Raw genomic sequence first — 23,768 nt, forward strand, 5'->3', positions numbered from 1 at the left:
TGAAATGGGCCATAAAGAATGAGTGGGTAGTATCCCATCAAGCAATGAAGGACATTAGGGTAGAAAAGTACAATATAGGCAGAAGGAAAGACATGAGCAAGAACAAGGGTCATGAGAGTCTAAGTACATTAGAAACTCAAGGCAGTTTTATGAGGCTGGATTATATGCATCAGGACAGGAAATGAGGCTCAAAAGCCTTGCTTGCAAAACATTTTTTAAGCCATCCTTTTGGGCTTGAATTTCACATTGTAAATACTTAGGACTCATGTATGCTTAAGAAGAGGAAGGCATGAGATGCATAGTTCAGAAAGGAAACCAACTCTGGCTGCCATTAAGTAGATATCACCTCGTTAGTCAAGATGTAATGGAGAGGCTGAAGGGAACTGCCTGAAACTGTGGAGCTGTGATCCAGTAGCCATGTTTCTTGAAGATGATTGTATAATGATATAGCTTTTGCAATGTGACTGTGTGATTGTGAAAACCCTGTGTCTGAGGCTCATTTTATCTACCTTGTCAACAGATGAGTAGAACATACGGAATAAAAATAAATAACGGGGAACAAATGTTAAAATAAATTTAGTTAAAAATGCTAGTGATCAATGAAAGGGAGAAGTAAGGGGTATGGTATGTATGAATTTTTTTCTGTTTTCTTTTTATTTCTTTTTCTGAATAGATGGAAATGTCCCAAGAAATGATCATGATGATGAATATGCAACTATGTAATGATATTGTGAATTACTGATTATATATATTAGAATGGAATGATCAAAAGTTAAGAATGTTTGCGCTTGGTGTTTTCTGGTATTTAAAAAAAAATAAAAAACAAGGAAAATAAAAATAAAATAATGACTATTTTAGCAGATGTAAAAAAAAATACTATCTGTGCTGCTCAGGAATCTGGTTCACATGGGTACAGCAGGGATGCTGATCTCTGCTTCGAGACTGAGAGGACGGGAGGGCAGCAGGACGAGGCAGAACGGGGCAGCAGAATGGGGCAGCAGCCTGGAAGCGGCACCCAGGGCAGCCCTGGCATGGCTGGCCCTGCAGTGTGGGCTGCCTCATCCAGGGCGGGGAACACCTCGTCCTTCCTGCCCACAGCGTGGGCTTCTGCATGGTGGCTGGGTCCCGAGAGAACCCGAAGAGAGCCATAGTGCCCACTGTCCCCCGCCTGGGACCTCAGTGTCTCCTCTCAGCCTTTCAAGGTCCACGAGAGAAAAGGGCCTCTGAGGGAGAAGAGCCAGAGTCCCCATCAAGGCGGTGGGTCTTTCGCAGCCATTCACATCAGGGGCGGTCAGGTTGCCTGGGCCCCACTAGTCTGCTGCTGAGCAGGGCCCAGGGTGACCAGCCTGCAGGGCAGGGCCCTGGCGGCTCAGGCCTCCTGGTGGGAGCTGCTCTCTGCCCCAGCCCCTCTGGGCCTGCTCACAGCCAGGAGCTTTCTAAACCCCCTTCGTATGGGACGCTGGTGACCCCGCTGCCCCTCTCAGCCCGAGCAGTTTACCCAGCTCTGGGGGCCAGGAGGGAAGCCCCTGCACTTGAGGCTCCACCACGCTGCGCAGGGTGTCCCAGAACTCAAGGAGTCTGAGAGACCACCCTAGAGGCCCACCAAGGGACTGCAGGAGGCATGGTCCAGGAGGTGGGTGTTGCACTTGGCTGACTCCCTGTCTCAATAGGAGAACCGCCTGCAGACAGGAGGACCTGTCCCAGCGAGCCATCGCTTTTCTATTTAGCAGCTTGTCTATGGCCCATCTGCCTTCTCCCACGTTTTGCCCCAGACAGCAAGTAGGAGCTGTTGGACGTCACCTTCTGCCGGCAAAACTCCAGTAAAATAGATCATCAGTTCGTGACCACAGGCAACCCTGAACTTGTGGCCACTGCAGCTTCCAAAGACCCTGGCCTGGCTATCCTTCAGGTCCTCTGGGAACCTCTCAAAGCACCTGTGCTCCCACTCCCCAGCACCCAATCTGCTCTTTACTACTCACTCTTCAAGACCCTCAACCCAAAGCCACTGTCACACTCTGTCTCTGCCTGGCACCTCCCACTTCCGAGGCCACTGCAGGTTCTGGGACAAGGCAGTACAGTCCCTGCCCATGACGGTGGCATCAGAGCCTCTGTGCTGGGGTAGCGTGTGCAGCAGGAGGGGCCGCTGGGCTGTATTTAGCAAATGCCACCCGCTGAAGCACAGGCATGTGTCCACAAGCATCGCCCAGAGCCCTGCACTTACCCTTATACTTGATACAGAACACATACCCACAGTCAGCAAGCCTGGGACTTGGCCTCTGGTTAAAGAAAAGACAAAAAGCCTAGAAAACAACCACTTGCAGACCCTGAGCCAACAGGCCACGCGGAGATGCGCTCACGAGGGGAGGTACACACGGCACCCAGGAGCATCCCACCTGCCACGCAGAAGAGACCCTGCGGAAACCCCCAGGCCTGTAAGGACGACGCAGCCAGAGCCCAGGGAGGCTGAGGTGCTGGGATCTGCATGCCGAGGACCCAGAACGGAGTGCTGTCCAATAGAGAGCCCCAGCAATCTGCGTACAGACCCAGAGCCCAGGCAGATCTCCCCGGTCCTGGGGAACCGCCACCAGTGGGCACAGCACAGCAGCCACAAGGTGCAGCTCACAGCAGGCTGGGGAGGTACTGAGCATCTGGCCGGGCCAGTCCAGGGCAAAGCCTGAGAGAGATCCTACCTTAAAATGCTACAAGGCAGCATCGAAACACGCTTGCAAAAGCAAACTTCAGCACGCTTCAAAGGAGTGCAAGGTTCTGCATGATCTGTGAAGAATCAAGAAAAGAGGATCCATAATTCTACAAAAACTCAGTTTAGAGAAACAGACCAAGAGGGCAGAAATGATGGGATTAGCGGAAAGGAACATGGAGATGGCTACACTGAATATGGTCAATACTGTAAAGAAAATCACACACAGGAGGAAAACATACAGATATAAAGACCAGAAGTGAACCTTCTAGAGCTGAGAAATGCAATAAACTTCATGAAAAAAAATTTCCATGGATGGACTGAAAAGCAGATTAAAACTTTCAAAATGAAGCAAGGAGGAGAAATGAACGGACAAAACTTAAAAAGAGCTTCAGTTATCTGTGGGACAGAAAGAAGCAACCTGACAAACTCAAATCGGAGACCCACAACAAAAGAGGAGAAGGCAAGGAAGGGGGAGGAGGATACTTTAAAAAGTAATGAACACAAATTTGCAAATAGGATTAAAACTGTAAATCCACAAATCAAAATACCTCAGAGCACCTCAAGCAGGATAAACTCAAAGAAAATCCAACAGAAGCAAAACATAATCAAACTGCTGAAAACTGGCTATGAAGACCAATCCAGCAGACAGGAAAAAAAAGAAATACTAGAGACAAGAAAATGAAGATGAGGATAATGGCTCAGTTCTCCTCAGAAACAATGCAATCCAGAAAACAGTGGGACAATATCCTTAAAGTCCTCCAGGAAAAAAATGAACAAGCCAGAGTTCTTTTTGCAACAAAAATATCTTTCTAAAAGGAAGACAAAATAAAGGCATTTTTCAGACAGACAAAAGCCAAACAAATGAAGAGCAGCAGACCTGAGCTACAAGACATGTTAAAGGAAGCCCTTCAGGCTGAAGGAAAATGATCCCACTTAGCAACCTGAATCTACATGAAGAATGAACAGCACTCAAAATGATAAATAGCTTGCTAAAGATAAATGATTTTCTGACTTTTTAATCTCCTTAAAAGATAACTATTTAAAGCAAAAATAAAGACCATGTTTGTAGGTGGGACACAGGTAGAAATGTACTTATATATACACACTGGAAATGGTGATGCTCTGTTCTAAGTCTCTTCAATGGGACGCGCAGCACAATTTCATTCCAAGTTAAAGACGAGTCTCCCTGCCTGCCGAGGCAAATGCACATCTCATAACTCTTTTTTCACCTGTTCCTCTGCATTTTCTCTTCCATGCTAAATGCCTAAAGTGATTAGTTTTTCCAACTGGTTTTACTGTGTTTTTCAGACTTCAGGAATTCTTGATGTATTTAACTATTACTTTTTCCCCTGAATAATGTGTGTGGCACATTGTGGCTTTGAATACATACACACATACATTTATTGCTTTTAAGCACAGTCAAGTGGGTAATAAGCATAAATCCAAAAAAAAATAATAAACCAGCAGAAACGGCTCACAGCCAGGGTAGACTTCTCTGCAGACACATACATCTCCTTTCATAGTGGCACCAGTGCCCTATGAACATTTACTAAAAAGCAGCTGTGGTTCCTGTTGTTTGAAAGAATACATGTGTCAGCACCGAGGAGGGGCCCTGGGAGAAGGTGGGAAAGAGCAGCAGCAGCAGCTCAGCCCCACCCAGAGGCCACTACTGAGCAGCTGCTCTTTACCCAGGACACCAGCCCCAAGAGGGCCACTGGCCTGGTCACCCTAGGGCACCTGATGGCACTTCACAACAGGGGTCCCGACACGTGACCTGGGAAACCTGAGAACATCATAGACTCAGACAGGGCTCCCAAGTGACTGCGTATCCATATTTGCAGGAAGGCAGCTTGGACAGAATTCCCCAACTCTCCATCTACAGATGAGCCTGGACTGCTGTTCCAGACCCCAGTGGGGGCAAGTACCCCTGGGAACCCCAGCACAGAACCACTGTCCAGGGAGCTTGCAGCAGATGGCACTGCGGTGGGACCCCTGCCCAGGCTGCCCCACCCTTGGGGTTGTGCTGTGCCGAGGGTGAGACACATCTGGGGGTGCCGCGGGCAGTCACAGCCTTCACAGGCCTGACAGAAGCCCAGGATGCAGCATGGCCTGTGGGCCAGGGCCCTCCCGTGGTCCCCCAGCACTGTCCTCCACAGCTCCTAGCTATGCCACGGGGCTTCCTGGGAAGCTTAGAGTGTGCACACCTTGGGGAGTGGGGACAGGGGCCCATAATTACAAGGGTGACCGTGGCAGGCCTCTTTCCTGAGGGGCATTTGTGAAGTGCTCGCGACCCTTTGTGGGGACAGCTGAACTTGCCCCTGTCATCTGTCGTCACTGTGGGAAAGCAACATGGGGCCTGCGGGTGGCCCAGGCTCCTGCCGCAGACTCGCTGTGGGAGCCAGCAGCTGGGGAGGCCACCATGTCCCCCACACTTGGATGGGACTGCAAACGGAGGTGGGAAGGGGTGCAGCCACCACAGGGAAGGGCAGGGCACGGCGAGACGCGCAGGGCTGCACCTCCTTCTAGGACAGAAGGAAGGAAAGGCAGGCTCAGGACAGGTCACGTCAACATGAGGGAAGAAAAAGCCAGGCTCTTTTAATCCACTCTTGTCGGTGCAGGCATATTGTGGATGGGACCTTTTGATTATATTATTTCCATGAGGATGTGACCTCCCCACCATTTAAGGTGGGTCTTAGTTTACCAGAGTCCTTAAAAGCGCTCACACAGAGTTTAGAGCTGATGCAGGGAGATGAAACCAGACGCATCATTTTGAGATGCAGACAGAAATGAAACCCACGCAAAGTCTATCCGGGAGAAGCTAAGTGAGGTCCCACAGGTGCTTAGAGAGAAAGCCACTAGAATCAGAAGCTGAAAGCAACAAACCGGGAGCAAGGACCAGCAGACCCAGCCACAGGCCCTCCCAGCTGACAGTGTTTCAGATGCTGGTGGCCTTCCCTCCAAGAAAACGTCCTCTTGTTGGCATCTTAATTTGGACATTTTCATGGCCTCAGTACTAAAAACTTGTAACTTAATAAATCCCCTAAGTAAAAGCCGATGCATTTCTGGCAGCTTTAGCAAACCAGAACATCCTCGTAACCAGAAAGCTCTCAGGAGGAAGATGTGGGGAACAAAAAGACCCCAGGCCTCCATGACCCCCAGAGCAAAGGACAGGCCTCTTCTGGGCCCCACACATGGACACCAGTGGAAACTGGGGCAGGGGCCCTGGACAGAAGCCTCCCACAGCTGCTGTCCACCAACCACAGACAGGAATTCTGGCTCATGAATGGGGACTCGAGAGCTGAGCCTCCTTGCTGCCACCGCTGGGACCTCCACAGACCATGGGGCCTTGGGACCTGAAACTCCACACAGGATAAGGAGGGGACCCAGTCCCCCATAGGCGCTAGGTATGCACTTGGCTGGGGACACGAGGCCTGTAGTGCTCTCTGTCTATAATTACAAAGCTCACCAAGGATATGGAATCCCCAAGACCACTGAAACTCTCCTCCCGTCCCTCTGTCATGGAGTGGGGTAGGCAGCCTGGGGACAGCACGGGGCATCCAGAGGGCACACAGAGGTGTCCTCCCCACAAACACTGCCTGGAAATCTCATCCAAGCCCAAGGGACACAGTTGCTAGCCCATTCCAGTGTCAGGCAACTGATACTGGCTTTTTGTGCACACCTTAAGGAAGAGACAGGCATTTGGCACATCTTCTCTTGTGGGCAAATCATGAGGACAGTCCCAAAGGGTAAATCTGTGGACAATATCGCCATAAAAATGCCTTCCCCAGCCCCCAGGAGGCCCACAGTCACTTACTTGACACACTTGTCCACGTGCAGCATGGAGGCCTCATATTCTTCCCCCGATCTCCTGACAGTGCAAGGCCGGGAAGTGCGGCACGTGCGTGTGAACGACCTGGGGAGAGGCACACACGGTCAGGCTGGCTTGTGTGCATGGTCAGTAGGGGAGAGGCACACGTGGTCAGGGTCGCTCATGCGCATGGACAGTGGGGGAGGGAGGCGCGTGCAGTCAGGGATGCCAAGAAAGGCCTGCACCCAGGACTCTAGGCATTACCCCACCCTCACGTATCCGGCTGTTTTTTTCCTGGTCACCACCCAGTTTCCCATTTCTATAAATTCATAAGAAAGGATGCAGAATTTTTTTGTACCATCTTTAATAATTTAGGGGCATATTTTTTGAATTACGAAAACTACATTACAAGGTGCATGGGTGGTTCAGTGGTAGAATGCTCGCCTTCCATGCAGGAGATCCGGGATTGATTCCCAGACCATGCACCCAAAAACACAAACAAACAAAAAGAAAAAAAAAGAAAAGTACATATAAATCTTTAAATCAGTTATAATCTCTAATATAGACAGTGTTGACCTTCCAAGCGTCCCTACAAAAGGGAACAAGCAGTGTTTCTGTGACTGTGTGTGTGTGTGCTGTTGTGCGTATGGCCATGCATGCAGAATTTGCTCCCTCTCTGGAAACAATAAAGGGAGCTCCCAGGAAGTGACCAAGCCTGGCGGTGGCCCCTCTGCCCCTAGCCCCCATTCCATAACAGAGGAAGATGCTGAGGCAAGTGGGCAGCCCCGACTCAGGCCACGGCACGTGACTCCACGCCCAACACCAGGCTCACTGGACACCTCTGCTCAGGCCCATGCTGCCTTCAGGCTGACATGGAAAGCCAGCCACAGACCCCCGCTATGGTCTGAGGGGGAAAGTTCTAGCAAGACCCTTCCTTGGGCCATGGGGGTCAAACGTTCCCACTGGAAGCCAGCTAGTTAAATATGTTGCAGACTTTCCTAGCTTGCTTCTCCATCTTCTTTGGAAAGGGGCTTAGCATTAGTTCACAAGATTTCCATTTTCCATCCTACACAAGCTCAAATACTCCCCATCCTGAGTACCAGCCCATGAGGCCAGGAGAGCCTGGGAAGGAGATGAGCAAGGGTATGGTTGGGGTCACCACTAGAGGCCAGCCAAGGACATGGAAGTCTCCTGGCCGCAGAGGTGAGTGCTCAGGTCAGAAAGAGACCGAGCAGTCACCCCCTCCCAGCTGCCCACCCCCACCCCTGCTGCAGCCTGTGGGCTGCACAGGTGACAGGAATTCCTACAGAGGCAGAAGTCACCACAGTTCTCATCTCTGGAATCTTAGCTTCAGTAATCTCAGGAATTGGCAGCAAATAACATTTGCCAACCAGAAAACACTTCAGAAGCATTTCCTGGCCTGGGGCTGGGTTCCAGGTGGCACCAATAGCCGTGGGCCTGGGGGGGGCGCAAAAGTTTGCTGCCTTGGTTTCCCCCTGCACAGAGGAGACCGATAGGGCTGCTGGGAGGCCACCTGAGGCCGTGGCGCGGGGCACGTCAGCACACCCCATGCCCAAGCCCTACAATCACCAGGTGGAAGTGAATGTACCACCTTCTCTGACCCTGGGACTTTTTCTGTGATTTCTGCTCAAAGTGGCATTTGCATGGATTTCCATCCCCAAGTCTAGCAGCCTGAGGGTCAGTGCTTGCCTCGGCTCAGGCTCAGCCGCTGTGAAGGCTCCTATGGTGGGCCATGCACAGGCCCCAGAGCAGCCTGTGCATTCCCTGGGGCAACAGGCAGCTGGGCTCTCTCACGGCCAGGACAGGGTCAGACAAGGACAGCTGTCTATGACGCACCGCCTTGACCATCATCGTGTGCAGCAAATGCCAGGGGTGTAGTCCGTCCAACGTCCCCCCCAATTCCACCAGCCATGTCCTGAGGCTCCACAGAACAGAGCCCGTGAGCAGGGCCCAGACCCAGAAGGGAGACAGAGGGGCCACACAGAATCGGGGTGTGGGAAAGAGCAGCGGCCAGCTCTCCTGAGCCCTCGGCCAACCTTTCCCAGGACACTCACCACTGCCCCTGGCCTCTGTCCTGCCCTGTCTCCTTACCTTCCAGGAACAAAAACACCAGATTCGCCCCCTGGAGCATCTTCTAGAAGAGGCTTACAACCTTGGATCTGCAACACAGCTGCTGAGCCTCCAGGTGTCACATCTACATTCCAGTGAGGAAGGAGCAGAAAAGACAGAAAATTAAATGGAAAAGAAAAAACAAACACCTTCTCTTCTAGAGGCTTACCTGATCTTATCTAGAAAAACCTCCTCAGGGTTCCCGGGGCCAGCGTGAGTAGAGAGCGTTAGGTGGCAGCCACATCCAGGCCCCACAAGTGGAGAGAGAAGTCCCAAGAAAATGCAAGATTCCCACAGGGCCATGGGGGCTCATCTCCCACCCTGTGGGCCTGTGGGCCCTTGGGCAAGGCTGGCTTGGGTGCTACCTAGACGCTGTCCCTCTACCTCACAAACTCCAAGTCTGAGCAAGAACTAAGTAGGGGCCTTTAGGCTTCTCTTTACTGAGAAATCTGCAGTTCTTCTAATACAGGGGCCTTATGGATGAGAAGCCACATGGTCGCAGGTTGAGGCACCTCCTTCGAGCTGAGCAGAGGGTGACAGCGGATCCCGGTGGGCACCAGGAACAGGCAGGCGGGGGCTTCCTTCACCAAGCCGGGGTGCCCAGCTAGCACCCCTATCCCACCAACCAGGCACCCCACCAGGGCCCGGGTCAACTTCCTTCCTACCAACCCCTTCACTGTGCACTAGTCTAAGACCCAGATGCCGAGATGCCTGCTCTGGGGCACAGGATCCTCAAGGCCTTCAGGAGCCACTTTCCCACTGGGTGCCCCGACCGCTGAGGATGCCCAGGTCACTGCCGCTGCCACAGCCCTCGGAGCCACGGGATCTCAGAATCTATGCCCAAGAGCTCATCACCACAACCTCTGCCTGAGCGGCCTGCCCTGCACACCAACCCCACTCTTCCCAGGTGGCCCGGAGGTGCGGCCACACAGTGGCATGCAGGCTGCCCCAGGCCAGCCGGGTGTCAAGATGCAGGTGTGCACCATGGAACATGGTCGGGACAGCGGCGAACATTCCCCAGCACCAGAGGGCAGCACAACACAGGGTGTCTGTCTCTCATGTGGGCTAAGGGGGACCTAAATCACAAGCCCCGGCCTCACTCAGATGCTGGCAGGAGCCCCTGCTAACAGAGGAGAGAAGCATGGGTTCCCTGGGAAGCTGGTGAATGTCAGATGGACGTGGTTTTGCTGCACCCGTTGGATGTAAGGGTATCCTCTGTCCCCCTCAGGGACATGGGACATGACACAGCTCTGCAAACAAACCTAGGCTCCAATGGCCCTGTCAGTAACCGAGCCTGCTGGCCCTGCACGAGCATGTCATCTCCAAAGAATAAAATGGGGAAGAAATTGCAGGGGAACTAACCTGGACACACACTGCACACTAAAGTGGTCACAAGCAGTTCATGGAGAAAACCAAACCACAGCAAGAAGCAGGACCCTAGCACGACATGCAGCCAGCAAGCTGCACTGAGGCAGACCCCATCCTGCTTCCCTCCTATCCTCCCTACCCTGGCCCTGTCCCACACTCTCCTCTAGGAGCCCCAAAGCTCCCAGCTATATGCCCACGTGGATTTTTTAGCCTGGACCCCAACTAGGAGCACAAGGCCCACAGGGCCCAGCCCCAAAACTGGACCCACATGCAAACCAAAGCCTATGACTTGGACAACTGCCTGCTGTGCCCCAGGCACACCTGACCCTAAGGACCAGTCCTGCTCCAAGGTGCTCCCTCCAGCACAAGCTGCAGAGGGCACGTCTCAGAAACACAAAAGGAGGCACAAGAGAAAGCTTCCAGTTCTGGGCAAACATGGTGGCTTAACAATGTGCGCGTTGCGTTTTAGTTCATCCTCCAGAACAACTACTAAATAACCAGAAACAGTACAGAACAGCTCCTGAGGCCACGTCAGTGACAGGACACACAGCGTACCCCAGTCTGGACCAACTGGACCAGCTGTGAGCCGCCCCAGAACTGTGAGTTCCCCAAGCCTTGGCAGCCGGTGCCCCTCCCCAACAGGCTGCTTCCCAGAGGGGAAAGGAAAGAGACTTTACCAGCAGTACAGACTGAGCCCAACCAAACCCCAATTGTGGAATTAATTAACAAATTCTGACTACTAAAACCAGGCCCCCAGCTCGGGTGAAACTGGTCAAAGCAGAGGTTGCTCATTTTTGCCCCAGTGCCAAGGGGACAGGGCTGACAGAAAAAGAAAAAAAAAAGGAAACAGAGGTTTTTGTGGCTGTATTTCTACAAAGGCTTGACTGCCTTTGGATACAGCAGCAGGGCTCCTCAGGCTGCAACTGCCCCTGGCATAGGCAGAAAAAAGCTCGTTTGAGGGCTTGTCTGGAGCCTGTGCCTTCCCCAGGGGAGGCATGACGCCCAACTCAGGTGGAATCCCTCCCTCAAGGAATTCAGACCCAGGGCTTGGTAATTTGAAGCCATTAAAACCAGCCTACAACCTCTCCTCTGTCTCCATCATGCCCCCAGCAGGGAGAGTCTGCAAAAGTTAAAGGTACCGCATCATCTTATGCTGGTGGGACCTACAGGCAGACAAGCGCCACATACTGGGCAGGTTAAGAAAAATAGAGTCCAGAGACTTCACAGAAAAGCCTTTCAACCTGCTGGGTCTCACTCTCAGGGAAAACCGACGCAGGTGACTCTTTCCTCCTGACAGGAGGCCAGTTTGGTCTGGGAAAATCCAGGGGAAGTCTATAATACCTAAGTAGACCCTACTAAGGGTGGGGGGAAAAGGCACCAAACAAGCAGGGCAAGAAACAAGAAAACAAGAACTGAAAAATTCTCCTCTCTTAAATAAAACCTAAACTGGAGGTCCAGAAAAAGGTGAAGTGAAGGCCAAAAAGAGATAGGTAACAAATTCATCCAGCAAGAAGACCCTAGGTAAAAGAAGTGAAAACCATCTCTGGAATAAACTAATTAAGGTAATTAAATGCCTAGATGCCAGCAAAAAATAACACATCACACTAGGAAAATTGAAGATATCGTCCAGTCAAAGGAACAAATCAACAATTCAACTGAGATACAGGAGCTGAAACAATTAATTCAGAATATACGAACAGACATGGAAAAACTCATCAAAAACCAAATCAATGAATTGAGGGAGGATATGAAGAAGGCAAAGAATGAACAGAAAGAAGAAATCAAAAGTCTGAAAAAGCAAATCACAGAACTTATGGAAATGAAAGGCATGGCAGAAGAGAGGAAAAAAACAATGGAAACCTACAATGGTAGATTTTGAGAGGCAGAACACAGGATTCGTGAACTGGAGGATGGAACATCTGAAATCTGACAAGAGGAAGAAAATATAGGGAAAACAACGGAAAAATTTGAGCAGGGACTCAGGTAATTGAAGGACAATATGAAGCGCATGAATATACGTGTTCTGGGTGTCCCAGAAGGGAAAAGGAGGAGAAAAACTAAAGGAAAAAATTATCACTGAAAATTTCCGAACTTTTATGAAAGACTTAAAATTACAGATCCAAGAAGTATAGCATACCCAAAAGAGAATAGAACCAAATAGACGTACTCCAAGACATTTACTAATCAGAATGTCAGAGGTCAAAGAGAAAGAATCTTGAAAGCAGCAAGAGAAAAGCAATCCATCACATACAAGGGAAACCCAATAAGACTATGCGTAGATTTCTCAGCAGAAATCATGGAGGAGAGAAGACAGTGGGATGATACATTTAAATTATTAAAAGAAAAAAACTACCAGCCAAGAATTCTATATCCAGCATAACTGTCCTTCAAAAATGAGGGAGAAATTAAAACATTTTCAGACAAAAAATGACTGAGAGAATTTGTGACAGAGACTAGCTCTGCAAGAAATACTAAAGGGAACACTAAAGACTGATACGAAAAGACAGAAGAGAGAGGTGTGGAGAAGAGTGTAGAAAGGAAGACTATGAGTAAAGGTAAAAAGAAGGAAAATTAAATATGACACATAAAATTCAGAAGGCAAAATAGTGGAAGAAAGTACTACCCATGCAGTAATAACACTAAATATTAATGGATTAAACTCCCCAATTAAAAGACATAGACTGGCAGAATGGATTAAAAAACAGGACCCATCTATATGCTGTCTCTACTCAAAGGACATGAGGGCAAGGACACAAACGGACATTTGCACACCAATGTTTATAGCAGTGTTATTTACAATTACCAAGAGATGGAAAACAGTCAAAATGTCCATCAACAAAAGGGTGGCTAAACAAACTGTGGCATATACATACGATGGAATACTATGCAGCTGTAAGACAGAATAAAGTTATGAATTATGTAACAACATGGATGGACCTTAAAGACATTATGCTGAGTGAGATTAGCCAAAAACAAAAGGACAAATACTGTATGGTCTCACTGATATGAACTGACATTAGTGAATAAACTTGGAATATTTGGTTTGTAACAGAGACCATCAGGAGGTAGAAATAGGGTAAGATATTGGGAAATTGGAGCTGAAGGGATCAGATTGTGCAACAGGACTGAATGTAAAAACTCAAAAATGGACAGCACAATACTACCTAACTATTGTACAATTAAGTTAAAACACTGAATGAAGTTGAATGTGAGAATGATAGAGGGAGGAGGGCTGGGGACATAAATGAAATCACAAAGAAAGATAGATGATAAAGACTGAGATGGTATAATCTAGGAATGCCTAGAGTGTATAAGGATAGTGACTAAATGCATAAATTTAAAAAACGTTTCTGCATGAGGAAGAGCAAAGGAAAGTCATTACTGCAGGGTGCTGAAACTAGATGGTAATTAACATTTTAAAATTTCAACTTATGTGTGAGACTAAAGCAAATAATGTTTATTTGGTACAAAATTTATATTTTGACTAGTGTATCTCTTAATATAACTTATGTAGATAGTTGGTTGAAAAATATAAGTAGATGGAACCCCGGCTAGGACATGAGATTTTGTGGGTTTGTACACAGTGAAGCCCCGATGAATCCCAGAGTGATTTGATCAGTGAGTGGGAAAGTATTTGCAAAGTCCCCTTCAGGGTCTGGTGAGAACAGGGGAAATTTCAACCTCCGCAAGTTGAATTCTTGATATTCTCACAAGCAGTGTGGACAACCAAGGCTATAGGCTGAGCCACCAGTCTTGAGGTTTGTTCATATGAAACTTAACCCCATAAAGGATAGGTCAAGCCTACTTAAAATTAAGCCTAAGAGTCACCCCCAGGAGAACCTCCTGTGTTGCTCAGAAGTGGCCCCTCTCTCCAGCCAACACAACAAGCAAACTCACCACCCTCCCTGTCTGCGTGGGACATGACTCCCAGGGGTGTGGACCTTCCTGGCAATGTGGGACAGAAATCCTAGAATGAGCTGAGACTCAGCATCAAGGGATTGAGAAAAACTCTAGAATGAGCTGAGACCCAGCATCAAGGGATTGAGAAAACCTAGACCAAAAGCGGGAAGAGTGAAATGAGACAAAGTGTCAATGGCTGAGAGATTCCAAACAAAGTGGAGAGGTTATCCTGGAGGTTATTCTTATGCATTAAGTAGATATCACCTTGTTTTCCAACATGTAATGGAGAGGCTGGAGGGAACTGCCTGAAAATGTAGAGCTGTGTTCCAGTAGCCATGTTTCTTGATGATGATTGTATAATGATATAGCTTTCACAATGTGACTGTGTGATTGTGAAAACTCTGTGTCTGAGGCTCCTTTTACCTACCTTGTCAACAGACGAGTAGAACATATGGAATAAAAATAAAATAATGGGGGAACAACTGTTAAAATAAATTTAGTTTGAAATGCTAGTGATCAATGAAAGGGAGGGGTAAGGGGTATGGTATGTATAATTTCTTTCTGTTTTCATTTTATTTTTCTGTTGTCTTTTTATTTCTATTTCTGAACTGATGTAAATGTTCTAAGAAATGATCATGATGATGAATATGCAACTATGTGATGATATTGTGAATTACTGATTATATGTAGAATGGAATGAGCATATGTTAAGAATGTTTCCATTTCTTTCTTATAACATTTTTTTAATTAATTTAAAAAAATCATAGGAAGTGAAAGTAAAACAAAAATAAAAAATAAATAAAACTAGATTTTTTGGCAGTCAAAAATAAAATAAATAAATAAATAATGGGGGAACAAATGTTAAAATAAATTTAGTTTGAAATGCTAGTGATCAATGAAACAGAGCGGTAAGGGGTGTAGTATATATAATTTTTTTTTCTGTTTTTGTTTTACTTTTCTGTTGTCTTTTTATTTCTTTTTCTGAATTGATGCAAATGTTCGAAGAAATGATCATGATGATGAATATGCAACTATGTGATGGCATTGTGAATTACTGATTATATATGTAGAACGGAATGAGTATATGTTAAGAATATTTCTTTTTTGTAATACCTTCTTTTAAATTAATAAAAAATTTTAAAAAGTCAAAAAAAAAAAAAAGAGAAAGCCTGCGACCTTCCCCCTTAAGATGCCAAGCACAACTGTAAGCTAAACACATAAAGTCTCACTTTTCATATGAAAACTGTTATTAAAATGACAAGATCTTAAGCTGGAAAAATTTAAGAAGATAAGTAATGAGTAATTAAAATCAAGCACTCACCAGACAAACACTTCACATGGCATCGGAAGGCCTTCCTGCCATCCTTACGTGAAGTAGAGGTGGCCACACGATTAGTACAGGGAGCCACGATGGCCAGCAGAGCTACGGGGAGCCTTCTCTGTCCTCACTGCCAGGCAGGCGCACTGCCAAACCACCTGAAAAGGACTCCTAAGGATGCAAGGAGGCGAAACAGAAGTCCTGACTCTACCAACCTGGCCAGCTCTCCACCCAGGCCTGCTGCCCCCACTGCAGCTCCGCCTGCAGCCACCCACACCTCCCATGATAAGCCACGAGGATCTAAGTGTCTGAACCTAAAACATGTTTATACTTTCCATCCCTGAGTTCAATATGGTGCTAAGGCTTCATCCCTGAAATCAGGACACTGTTTAGAATACAACCTGCGTCCGTAGCAGAGCAAGCAGGAGGACCAGCTGACCCCACGGGACACTGCAGCTACTGCCGGAAGTGGGAAGGGTGAAGTGAGGACGCCCCTGCCAGGGTCCTGCGGAAATGGGCTTCTAGACACCGACTGTCCCTGCCCCGTGGCAGCCAGGACGGGCCTGACGAGGCCCAGCAGCGCCCTCCCCCTGGGGCACTGCTCAGTCTGGGAGGCTGGGCAGCCAGCTGGGCAAGAGGGGCTCCAAGGCCAGGAGGAGGCAGGGATCAGAGGTCAGGGGTCAGCATGTGGGGTCGGGAGCCAAGGGTCAGACCAAGGTCCTGGGCTGGGGTTTGGAATCCAGGGCACCAGACTTGGGGTTCAAGACCCAGACTGAGCCAAGACTCAGGGGTCAGGAGCTGTCGTCAAGGGTCAGAGACCAGGGGTGGTTGCTTAGGTCGGGATTCGGGGCTCTGAGGCCAGGACTAGGATGTGGGGCAGGAACTGGGGAGTCAGGGCTGAAAATACCGGCCCAGGGTTCAGGGGCCCACACCGAGTTCGGTTCCAGTTCTAGGGCCGGAATCAGGACCGGTGTTCAGGATCCGGGGCCACGGGTTCCGGGCCGGGGCTGACAGGGGACCACGTTCGGGGCAGGGCAGCAGCCCTCCGGGTCGGGACTCGGGGTGGGAGATCGGGGTCCGGAGCCCGCGCCCCCCGCCCCCGGCCCACGCGGCGGACACTCACCTGGAGGGGTCGCAGCCCACGGTGGCGGCGCCCGGCAGGACCGCGGCTCCGGGGCGGCCACCGTCCGTCCAGGTCTCCTCGGCCCGGCCCGATCGGTCTCAGCGGCGGCCGCGGGGCCTCAGCCGCGCCAGGGAACGGCCCCGGGGTGCAGGGTCGGGGGCGGAGGGCCGGGCCCGGCCAGCGGCGCGGACTCGCTCGCTCCTGGGGCGCTGTCGCCACCCCGCGCGCTCCGCGCTGCCGCCGGCCCTCAGCGCAACCCGCGCAGCAGTTAGGCGCCGGCACCGAAAGTTCCCGCAACCACCGCCGCCGCCTCTAGCCGAAGGCGAGTCCCGCCCCTCACAGTCCGGGCTGTCGGGGCGGGCGAAGCGGGGCGGGGCCGCGGGGCGTTGCGCTCTCGGGTCCGGACGCCCAGACCTGCCGGGCGGGGTCGTCTTGGGCCGAGCGCCTGTCAGTCAGGCCGAGCCGCCCCGCGCGCCCCGCCCCGCCCCGCCTCCTGGCGCGCGCCGCAGAGGCCCGCCCCCAGCGCCTCCCTGACGTCACTGCCGGACTCCGTAGACTCCCCTTAAAGGGGCCGCGTGCAGCAGATACCTGAGACCCGCGGGCTGCACTGCGGCTCTGGCGCCAGTCCCTGACCCCCCCGGGCCACTTTTTCCGCCCGGCGCGAGTCCCTCTCCGCCGGACGCGGGTGGGGAAGGGGCCACGGAGCGGGCTTGTGGGGCCTTGCAGCGTTCCAGCAACCGCGCAGTTGCACGGCCCGGCGATCGGCGCAGAAATAGGCGAGGTGGAAGCGAGGCCCTGCGGCTTAGCCTCCGCGCCCGCTGCCCCCGCGCCGGCGCGGTCGCGATCCCCTGGGGTCCGCTCGCCGTTATTCATTCGGCCGCCCCGCCCGGGGGACCCGGCCGGGCCCGGTTCAGCGCGCGGCCTGCGAGGGGCGCCAACGGCGGGACGCGGCGGGTGGGTGGGAGCCCAGAGACGCTGTGCACACCCCGCGCACACACCTGCACACACGTGCCCGCGGGATGCGAAGGAGGGTCCCTCACCAGGAAAACCGTGGCCCGCTCCAGTGGTTAGACTCCGAGAAGACACCTGGGGACCCGACGAAATCCACAGGGTCAGAAGAAAATAAGGAGCAGGAACCATGAACGAGGAGGGGCTGCCGTGGACAGGGGCACGGCGCCAGGGAAGAAAGAACCTGGCTTCACGGAGAGGGATAAAAGTCCAGTGCTGCAGGTTTTGAAAAATGAAATAAAAAAATATGAAAATAAAACACCTTTTGGACTGCTGAGGGGAATTTCATGATGGGATGAAGGATGTAGAACAGATTTAACACCAGGTTTGAAGGAGATGGCTTGGAAGATACTGTATCATGTATAGAATACACTTTCTTGCAAGCATACATTAAATCTTCATCAAAATTGTTCATGTACTAGGCCTTAATAAAGCCGCAATAATTCCAAAAAGTGGTTCTTGTAGCGAACACGCTTTCTCTATGTGAATGAGATAAACCAGAAATAAGTCAGGGCAGCATGGTCACCACCCGTCAGGGGCCTGGCACGCTGAGTGGGGCCGCTCGCTCACACTGACCCCGACAATGGGGAGTGAGGCGCCCTCAGACGGGAGGCAGAGGCCAGAGAGGTCTAGTGGCTCGTTCCAGACCCAGGCAAGGCCATAGGTGGACGGGTGGATGGTCAGGATGAGGAACATGCAGGACAGGTGGTGGGCTGGACAAGTGATAGGCAACAGTGGTGACAGGCAGGATGTGCCCATGGACGGGATAGGTGACAGGACAGGTGATGGGCAACATAGGTGATGGGCAGGACAGGAGCATGGACAGGACGCATGACAGGCAGGACAGGGTGATGGGTAAGACAGGTGATGGCACACATGACAGGTTATCAGCAGGGTGGGTGAAGGGCAGGACAGACAGGACAGGTGACAGGCAGGACAAGTGACAGGCAAGATGGGCAGGCACTGTCAGGGCCTCCCTCTGCCCTGCTGAGCTACCCGCCCGTGCCACTCATAGGGAGGCTCTCAGCCCACAGCCCATGAAACAGCCACTGGGCCCAAGAGGCTGTCACTGCTGTGCTCACAGGTGTTCAGGAAATAACAAAAATGAACATTATACACGGTAAAGCTTCCAGGATGTGTCCAGAACTGCTCCAGAGGCAGGCTGGTGGATGTAAATTTGTCATTAAATCAGAATGAAAATCCATGAATTAACTATCCCGCTTTGGTCAAAGTACATGACATACAAAACACACCTGGGGAAACAGCTGATCATCCTGAAAGCAAAAAAAGTCAAAATTGATCAATAAATCCAACTGCTTGTCTTTGGGGAAAAGAAATGGTAATCAGTAAAGAAACTCATGGCAAATGGAATCAAGAAAATGAAAGAAAGTATAACAATGCAAGAGTAGAATATAACAGACATGGCGTTAAAAAAACAAAAATCCCAATAAAAACACTTTAAATATATATATATATCAATTAATAAAATTGACTCAAGAAGAACTAGCAAGACTAAACAGGCCAATAACTAGAGTTTTTTGTTTGTTTGTTTGTTTTTGGTATTACCTGAGAATTGCCTCTAAATAAGGGTTCCATGGGTTATCCTTTCAAACATTTAGGGAATAAGCAATTCTCATGCAATATAAGCTGTTCTGATGAAAAGAAAAAGTTCCCATTCACTTTCTGAGACTAGCATAACCTTGACTGGAAAATAGAAAATAATCCAAAAAGGAAAATTGCAGACCATCCAGATGCAAAATTGGTGGACATTCTAGAGATCAGAGCTTGCTCCACCCTGGTGGATCCTTTGCCCCTACAGGCTTGGGGACATGACAAGCACAGCACTCCCTGGCCCATCCTGTCGCCTGCGTGGCACCTGCCTGGGGCCTGGCTTTCCTCCGCTGCCCCGTCCAGCACCCGTGGGCCCCTGGGCTCGGCCGCCTGCCTCTCCGGAGCACGCCCGGCCTGGCCCCGCGGAGGCTGACTTGGGGGCGGCTGACCCTCGCCCGCACGCTGACCTCAAAGTCCCGAGACGCAGGGCCGAGCTGCGGGGGTGACGGCCCTGGGGCCCGCGTTGGGGGCACTGGGCACCCGGCGGCTGCTCCGGGGACGTGCTGCCCGCGGACCCCACTGGAGCTGACGGCCCCATGCAGACGAGGCTCGTGGCCGGTCCCTGGCGGTCCCCGGCGCTGACGGGAGCTGGGCGAAGAGAGTCCAAAGCTGAGGAGACCTGAGGGGCTGGGGGTCCTCCGGCGAAGAGGCTCCGGCGTCGGCTCTCCCAGCCTGTCCTCGTGCTGACCGCTCGGGGCCCAGGAGTCCCCGGTGGACCTGGGGGGTGTCCCTGGGGGGCTGGTGATGAGTCCCGGGCTGCACGGGGGAGCTGGGAGTCTTAGGGGCACACTGCTGCTGCTCGGGCGAGGGGGTTCTCACGTGGCCCTTGGGGACCCTGGCTTGGCACTTCACAGTTTGCATCCTGAGTCACAAGAAGAATGGCAAGGCCCTGGGGAGTTGTGGTGGGGGGCACCAGCCACCTCCAGCCCGTCCCCAGCTCGGGCAGTGCCTGAGCCTCCTCCTTGGCTGTGGCGGGCCACAGGCTAGGGTAAGTTCAGCAGCAGAATCCACCTGCCGGTCAGACAGGCGAGGGCGCGTGGACACACGGGGTGCTCGACATGTGCACACAGGGTGCTGGGTGCAAGGGTGTGGGCTGGTGGGCTCAAGGACACAGGTTGCTGGGCACGTAGACATGGGGTGCAGGGTGCATGGGCACGGGAGCTGGCATGAGGGCATGGGCTGCTGGCATGAGGGCGTGGGGTGCTGGGCACGTGGACGTGGGGTGCTGGGTGTCAAGTTGCAGCTCTTCTCCACGGGGAGCAGCCTCTAATTCTCCACGAGAATTTGGGACTGTGTATTAGTTAGGGTTCTCCAGAGAAACACAATCAACAGGAAACATTTGTAAAAATAAAATTAATAAAAGTGACTCATTTAGCCGTGGGAACATAGACTCCGCAATCTGCAGGGCAGGCTGTGAAGCTGATGGCTCCAATGGGGGTCTGGACGAACTCCACAGAAGAGGCTCAGGGGCTGAAGCAGGAAAAGAGCCTGTCTCTTCTGAATCCTCCTTAATGGGCTTCCAGTGGTTGGATTAAGAATCACTCATTGCAGAAGACACTCCCCCTGGCTGGTTACAAATGGAATCAGCTGTGGATACAGTGACATGATCATTATTTAATTCTATGAAATGTCCTCATCACAACAGACAGGCCAGCACTTGCCCAGCCACACAAACAGGTACCACCACCTGGCCAAGTTGACACATGAACCTGACCATGACAGCCTTCCTGGAGTTTTTCTGAGTTTTGAACATTTCAAGGTTTGTTTTTTAATATTTTTTTTGAGAAATCTTCACATGCAAGATTTGGTGTACAATCAGTGGTTCACATTTTCATCATATAGTTGTGTATTCATCACCATGATCATTTTTAGAACATTTGCATCACTCCAGAAAAATAAAAAGAAAAAAGAAAAAACCCAAAACCACTTACCCATTCCTCTCATTGAATACTAGTATTTTCATCTACCCAATTTGTTTTACCCCTTATCCACCCTATTATTTCTTTATTTGCCATCCATATTTTTTACTCATCTGTCCATACCCTGGATAAAGGAGCATCAGACACAAGGCTTTCACAATCACACCATCACATTGTAAACGTTATATCTTTATACAATCTTCTTCAAGAATCGTGGTTACTGGGACACAGCTCCACAGTTTCAGCTACTTTCCTCCATCCACTCCAATACGACATGAACTAAAAGGAATATCTATATAATGCACAAGAATAAACTCCAGGATAACCTCTCGACTCTGTTTGAAATCTCTCAGACACTGACACTTTAGTTTCTCCCACTTCTCTCTTCCCCCTTTTGGTTGAGAAGGGTTTCTCAATCCCTTGATGCCAGGTCCCATCTCATCCCAGGACTTTTGTCCCACATTGCCAGGGAGATTCATACCCTTAGGAATCATGTCCCACGTAGAGGGCTAGGGAAATGGGTTCACTTGCCACATCAGCTTAGAGAGAGAGGCCACATCTGAGCAACAAACAAAACAAACAAAAATCTGGGGGGTGGATCTTAGTCATAAATATCAGTAGGCTCAGCCTATCCTTTGCAGGACTAAGCTTCATAGGGATGAACCCCAAGATTAAGGGCTCAGCCTATTGATATGGTTGTTCCTACTGCTTGCAAAACTATCGGGAATTCGCCAAATGGTAAATTTGAATTTTCCCCTTTTTCCACATTTCCTGAAGGGGACTTTGCAAATACTACTTTTTTCACTGCTGAAATTACTGTGGGATAAATTGGGGTATCACACTAACCTGGACAAACCAATGACATCTCACACCCTATTCAAGATTCCATGAACTTATGGTATTCTACTAAACTGAACTACAAGTTAAATTAGGTAATGCACTGCAGAAAATACAATGGAAATTTTTTTTATTTTGGGGTGCATGATCCAGGAATCAAATCTGGGTCTCCCATATGAAAAGCGAGCATTCTATCTCTGGACTACCCATGCACCCCTCAAAATAAAAATTTTGCACCAACTAAACATCTTTCCCTTTCCTCTCACATAGAAGTTGAAGTTTTAAACTATGGGTGACATGATCCTTTCCCCTGCATTCTGATTCCCCTTAGTCCTATCCAGATCAGCTTCATTCATATCTCTAGATGAAGTCTGATCCCTTTTGCAACTTTGTAAACAGTTCCTGTATGGGGTAATGCTGGCTTTCCTAGCTTCAGAGCTCTAACTCTGAGTCTCAGGTGTCACATAAATACCCAACGTTTCTGGAATGACCAGGTTATATACAAACACCTCAGTATCTAAGAATTTAGAGACAACAGCTATCCCTTCTGACTAGATGTGATGCTGTAAGAGCTTACAATCTAGGACTCTTTACATAGGCCCCAACGTGATAATCCAAGTTCTCCACTTCAGTTCACCAAGTTTGTATATTATGGTTAGTCCACATGAGTGATGTATGATAACATTTGTCTTTCTTTCTAACATTTCAATAAACATACAGTCCTGAAGTTTCCTTCCCCTAGTTGCATGACTGTGCTGGTTTGAAAGGATGTATGCCCCCTAGAAAAGCCATGTTTTAATCAAAATCCCATTTCATAAAGGTAGAATAATCCCTATTCAATACTGAATGTTTGAAACTGTAATCAGATCATCTTCCTGGATGATGTGATTTAGTCAAGAGTGCTTGTTAAATTGGATTAGGTGGCAACATGTCTCCACCCATTTGGGTGGGTCTTGATTGGTTTACTGGAGTCCTATAAAAGAGGAAACATTTTGGAGAATAGAGATTCAGAGAGAGAAAAGCAGAATGACATAGCCACAAGAAGCAGAGTTCACCAGCCAGTGACCTTTGGAGATGAAGAAGGAAAATGCCTCCTGGGATACTTCATGAAACCAGAAGCCAGGAGAGAAAGTTAGCAGATGACGCCATGTTCACCATGTGCCCTTCCACTTGAGAAAGAAACCGTGAACTTCATTGGCCTTCTTGAACTGAGGTATCTTTACCTGGATGCCTTTGATTGGACATTCTATAGACTTGTTTTCATCAGGACATTTTCTCAGCCTTAAAACTGTAAACTAGCAACTCATTAAATTCCCCTTTTAAAAGCCATTCTGTTTCTGGTATATTGCATTTGGGCAGCTAGCAAACTAGAACAATGACTCACAACTTCATTCCTTCCTGCAGTCACTCGGTAGTCCAATGTTTGTTTTTGCCACTTGGTGGGTCCTACAGAGCTTCTGCCTAAATAACTAAACCAGGTTTGGGGGTCAGAGCTGGGAGGAGGTGGGTGGCACTGGCCGGGAGAAGCACAAACGGGGGCACTGCTCACAGTCCCCCTGGGAGGCAAGCCCCTTTCTCACCATCAGGGATCTCACTGGGGCAGCCACAGCAACCAGCCTGCTAACAGGAAATCGAGGCAGGGCCAGGTGGGGGCGGGGACCTGGCCCTGGACCTGTGGTCAGGAAAGGTCAGTCTCATCCAGGCTATCAGTTGGTGGGCATGGAGTGGGTCATGGGAGAGTTGGAGGGCCAGGCTCACTCCGGGGGTGTGGCAGTGTCCAGCCGGGTGCTGCAGTTGCAGGCTCTGGGTCTCCAGGTATGGATTTTATACTGTGTATGAATGAACAGAATCTGAGAGATTTGAATAGAAAATGTAATGAAGTTAAAAACTGAAAGCTAAGGTTGAATAGCTTGGGAGTCACAAATGACAAAAACAACTTATCGAAGATGCCTGTTAGAGGAATGGTTCCTACTTTGAGACTATGCACCTGCAGTATGTGAGGTGGGGCGGGCACTTACGGAGAAGTCACCATAAGGCTGCCTTAT

General features: G+C 50.0%; 1 protein-coding gene across 5 annotated transcripts in view; it reads right to left on the reverse strand.

Moving 5' to 3' along the window:
- Positions 1 to 16,459, reverse strand: part of LOC143651758 (mitogen-activated protein kinase kinase kinase 9-like) — a 43,752-nt gene extending 27,293 nt beyond the window's left edge. For 2 of the 5 annotated variants that reach the window (XM_077122516.1, XM_077122517.1), the window contains exons 1-5: positions 16,349 to 16,458; positions 15,229 to 15,396; positions 8,622 to 8,724; positions 6,516 to 6,614; positions 2,691 to 2,775 (exon numbers count right to left, since the gene is read on the reverse strand). In XM_077122516.1, coding sequence (XP_076978631.1) covers positions 2,691 to 2,775; positions 6,516 to 6,614; positions 8,622 to 8,661 — 224 coding nt within the window. In that variant the 5' untranslated portion in view covers positions 8,662 to 8,724; positions 15,229 to 15,396; positions 16,349 to 16,458. Of the gene's footprint in view, positions 1 to 2,690; positions 2,776 to 6,515; positions 6,615 to 8,621; positions 8,725 to 15,228; positions 15,397 to 16,348 lie in introns of all 5 variants that reach the window. The other 3 variants (XR_013160199.1, XR_013160200.1, XM_077122514.1) reach the window with 3 other exon arrangements.
- Positions 16,460 to 23,768: the final 7,309 nt, after the last annotated feature.

Source organism: Tamandua tetradactyla, chromosome 12, assembly GCF_023851605.1.
Source record: "Tamandua tetradactyla isolate mTamTet1 chromosome 12, mTamTet1.pri, whole genome shotgun sequence".
Classification (NCBI taxonomy): Eukaryota; Metazoa; Chordata; class Mammalia; order Pilosa; family Myrmecophagidae; genus Tamandua; species Tamandua tetradactyla.